Source organism: Merops nubicus, unplaced genomic scaffold (assembly GCF_000691845.1).
Source record: "Merops nubicus isolate BGI_N331 unplaced genomic scaffold, ASM69184v1 scaffold12645, whole genome shotgun sequence".
In the NCBI taxonomy this organism is placed as follows: domain Eukaryota; kingdom Metazoa; phylum Chordata; class Aves; order Coraciiformes; family Meropidae; genus Merops; species Merops nubicus.
This window is the reverse complement of record NW_008607672.1, coordinates 34,826-38,763: the sequence shown is the minus strand read 5'-3', so window position 1 is coordinate 38,763 and position 3,938 is coordinate 34,826. Positions and strand designations below refer to the sequence as shown.

Genomic DNA, 3,938 nt, shown 5'->3' with positions numbered 1-3,938 from the left:
GTGCAGAACTTGACTATTGTGTTGATTGATCTTATCAAGAAGTAAAGTTAAATTAAAAAAAAAAAAATCTGTCATCTGGAGGTGCAGGGTTTCAGCTAGAGAGGTAACTGAAAATACATTTTCACTAAGATACTTTATTAACTTTCTTACAGGGTGTTCACTTTAAATATTCTGTGAAGATGAAAAGGGATATCTCATGGTTTTACAAAATATAAAGCAATATTGTCTGACATGACGGCAAAAAATGTAAGTATAATTCTACAGCATCTATTACTTTTTATATTGGCATGCTGCCAGTCCCTTCTGGCTTTCAGAATTTGAAGTTCTTTGTGTTTGCTTGCTTGTATTTGTCCATACAAGAAATCAAACACAGAAACTTTCAATATCTTACCTGATTTATTTTTTGATACCACAATTGTGTATCCTATCATCTTCTGTAATATTTTGATAAATTTAAACTGGTTAGAAGCTCTTCAGCGATGTGGAGTTTACTCGGCTGTAGGTCAGGCTGCTAACTGGGGCAATACTTTATGATATTTCCTTGTTGATCCTTACAGGTCCCTTTCAAACTTGCAGTATTCTATGATTCCTCTAATATTGCTCCAGAATTACCAGAGATCTTCTCGTTTTGTTGAAGCATCTCACTTTTGTACCAGAGTGCAATTCTACTGAGTACAAGTCTCAAAACTCAAGAAAGAACAGAAACACAACATGTTTCTTTATTGATGTCGGTACACTCCTGGATTCTGGAAGACTGGGGGCCTTCCTTTTTCTTCACCTGCCACATTAACAAACCTGTAGTGTGGTCTCTAGAGACTATATTTGATTCCCTTACCCTGAGTTCTGAAGAAGCTTATGAAATTTCTAAAATCCTGATCTTCATTTTCTGCCTGATCAGCTGTGCTTCCTGAGGTACACAATTTGTATAGAGAACAGTTCTGATTAAGTTAGGTGTTCAGTGAGTTGAGTGTGACGTTGGGCCCTTGGCAGTTCACCTGGTGACTGCCTTTGAGAGTGGGCATCCTGGAGTCTAAATCTGAACAGGTTCAGGAATGAATGTAGCTGAACAAGAGCTGCACAGTAAAAGTGCATAGGGGTATCCATAGCATGGTGCTCTGTTCAGTGACTGTAAAAACTTTTGTGTATATTTGGTTAGATTGATGCCAAGGGCATAGTTTGGTTAAAATAATTCTCAGGTCTCGGAAGATTCTTTTCTGATGGCTTTATTAAGAGTTCCATTTGGTGTGTAGTTCCAGGTAAGGCTTTCAAGACTGACTGACTGAGACAAGCTCACCAAGCCAGAAAATAAATTCACGTGTAGATGCAAAGACCTTTGATTTAATTATTTCATAGGACATATTCATCTGTAGTATAAATAGATAATTCTACTGATACATGTGGTACAGCTGCACAAATCCAAATCATTTGTGGTTTTGAGCTTTTGCAGAAGTATTTGCATCTTTCTTTTTCTTTCTTTCTTTTGAAGCATCAAGGAAAGGGAACTTTAAAGTCCTAGAATTTGGACATCTTCTGGGAAACTCTTAAAGGGCACATACCTTCCATCAAACACACACACGTCAGGAAGTTCTCACCTTTATGTTCTGAAATCACTGCTCCTCAACTGGGACACAGTAGTCTGGGGATGTTTGTGCTCTTAACACATTGCAGGAACGAGTGCAGTGAGCTTAGGCTAAAATGTCTTTGCATTTCACATGCATAAGCTGTGTAAGGAACCTTGCCTCCAAGGAAGCTTGCTCTTCAAACACGTATCAAAATGTTTTCATAGATTGATTGTATATGTAAGATGAATAACATTCCCCATCAGTGGTTTTCCTTGTTGACTTTTTGAGTTTGTGATAGGAGAATTACAAAACTGATCTCACTGCATACTTTCTGTAAATGCAGGACACTTCATAGCATCTGCTTGAGGTAGATTTCTTATAACATGTCCAAACCAAAACAGCTGTGAATAATAAAATGCTGAATAAAAGTTATAGATTCTCTTGGAGATACGTTTGTGTGCTTACCATACACATTGTACCCAAGTGTAATCTAACTCACCCTGTCATAATGGGTTATTTCTTTCTTTGCTTATATAATTTTTTTCCTACCTATTTTGCACTTCCATTCCTATCTGTCCTTCAAGTAAGGAGGCACCAAAAGAATATTGAGAAATGGGGAAAATTGCACAAAAACTCATGGTATAGTTATTTTTAGGACAAAATAAATAATAAGACTCAAGCATATTATTTGAATAAGACTGTTAGCTTTGATTGTCTGACCTGAATTTATATACATGTCCTTGTAAATTAATTTGTCACTGCTTCTCAGAGGGTGGTTGTTGTAGATGAGGTCAGTTAAATGGCTATAATAGCTCTCCTTCCACATGTCATTATGGAACAAAATGAGTTAAACTGCTGTAGTTGGTAAGGAGGATCTTAGACATGCCTTAAGAGCTGTCTTACATGGGAAGCCCTTCAAACACAATGTAAAGGACACTAGCTGTTCTGCACTGATAGTCTATACAGGTTTCTTTAGTTTATAATGAAAGTACTTTTTAGGTGCTGCCTGGGTTGTTCCTGTAAGTGATACTACTGCAGTGTGTCCACCAATGAGTCTTTAGGCTTACAGGTGTAAGAAACCAGCCAGATATTGGATTCCCTATCCATTTGCAACTTCTACATTATATCATCTGAGTTCATTCTAGGGCAGAGAGAATAAAAACTTTTCAGGTTAATGGGGAAATTTCTGTAAGGAAAGAGTAGAATTACAGGTGGAGACTTGCTGCTTGAACTCTTGGTATGTCAAGCAGTGGAGAAAGCCTGTAAGCTACAAGAGCAGCTTGTGACAGTTTACACCACTCAAGATTCTGGTTGTGAATCTTTTTCTTTCCCCTCACCTCATTTGGAAGGTTCTTAGTCACTTATGAGGAAAGGAGAGAAAAACTCAATGGAAATATTTACTAGGATGTGCAAAGGCCTGCCAAGTGCTTGCTTCATCTTGCTTCCTGTCTGAATTCATCTTGGTCCAGATGGACAGACGTAGGAGTCCAGCTCCTGCCCTACCCAGCCGTCCTGACACTAAGGCAGTGTTATAAAGCAAAAATACGTCTTCTAAACATTGATACAAAGATTATAGTCCTGGTTCACTGGATGCTCTTTATAAATGTGCTATTAGGACCATCATCATGAAAATACATATTTCTATGCAAACTAAAGTTCTGCTTTACTTTTGTGTTATTTGGTTCACTGAAGTACAAGATACACTAAAAAAGAACTCAAGTACTGTTATATTTCCTTAAATATTGAGTCAGTTAAATCTGAATCTTTCAGAGAATTAAATGCAAATGTTTGAATTTTCATAACAGCTGGAGAGTCATCCTGGGCTGACAGTGCATATGTGTATCAGCTTCGGTGTTTAACTGAAGTACTGACAGGAGGCAGTAGGTAGATGTACAGTTGTAAGTCTAGAGCTGATGGTTCAATTGTGAGCAAATTGCAATGCTCTCTTTAAAGATGCTCATGGGAATTGTGATTATTCTCCTTTCTCTTGGAATGAGTTAAGGCTAATATCTAACACTTGATTGGTATCCTTGTGGCTCCCCTGTTCCTTTTCTGAATTAAAATTTTCTGCTATTTGTGTTCTATTTCTCACAGAGGCAGAGGTCCCAGGGAGAAGCTGATACTGTTACCCATTGTGCAAAGGCAGCAGTAGTATGATCTAAGAGTGCTGGCTCTTCATCTTGGCTTTGCAGTCATAATACCCTTGCAATGTTACATGCAATGCAATTTAACAACCTTTCCAAACTCTATTTTAAAGATCTTCTTAAGAATACATTATCCACTTGAGGAACCACAGTGACCTCTTGCCACATGGGCTTCCTTTGCCTCCCAAGCCCCCCAAGGGAAATAATACAAGAATGCTACTAGTTTCCATAT

The 3,938-nt window shown here is 37.9% G+C and overlaps 1 protein-coding gene across 1 annotated transcript in view; it reads left to right on the top strand.

Annotated features, from left to right (window-relative positions):
* Window positions 1-231: 231 nt before the first annotated feature.
* TFDP2 (transcription factor Dp-2 (E2F dimerization partner 2)) overlaps window positions 232-3,938 on the top strand; it is a 32,401-nt gene continuing 28,694 nt past the window's right edge. The window contains exon 1 of the mRNA XM_008940020.1: window positions 232-246. Coding sequence (XP_008938268.1) covers window positions 232-246 — 15 coding nt within the window. The remainder of the gene's footprint in view (window positions 247-3,938) is intronic.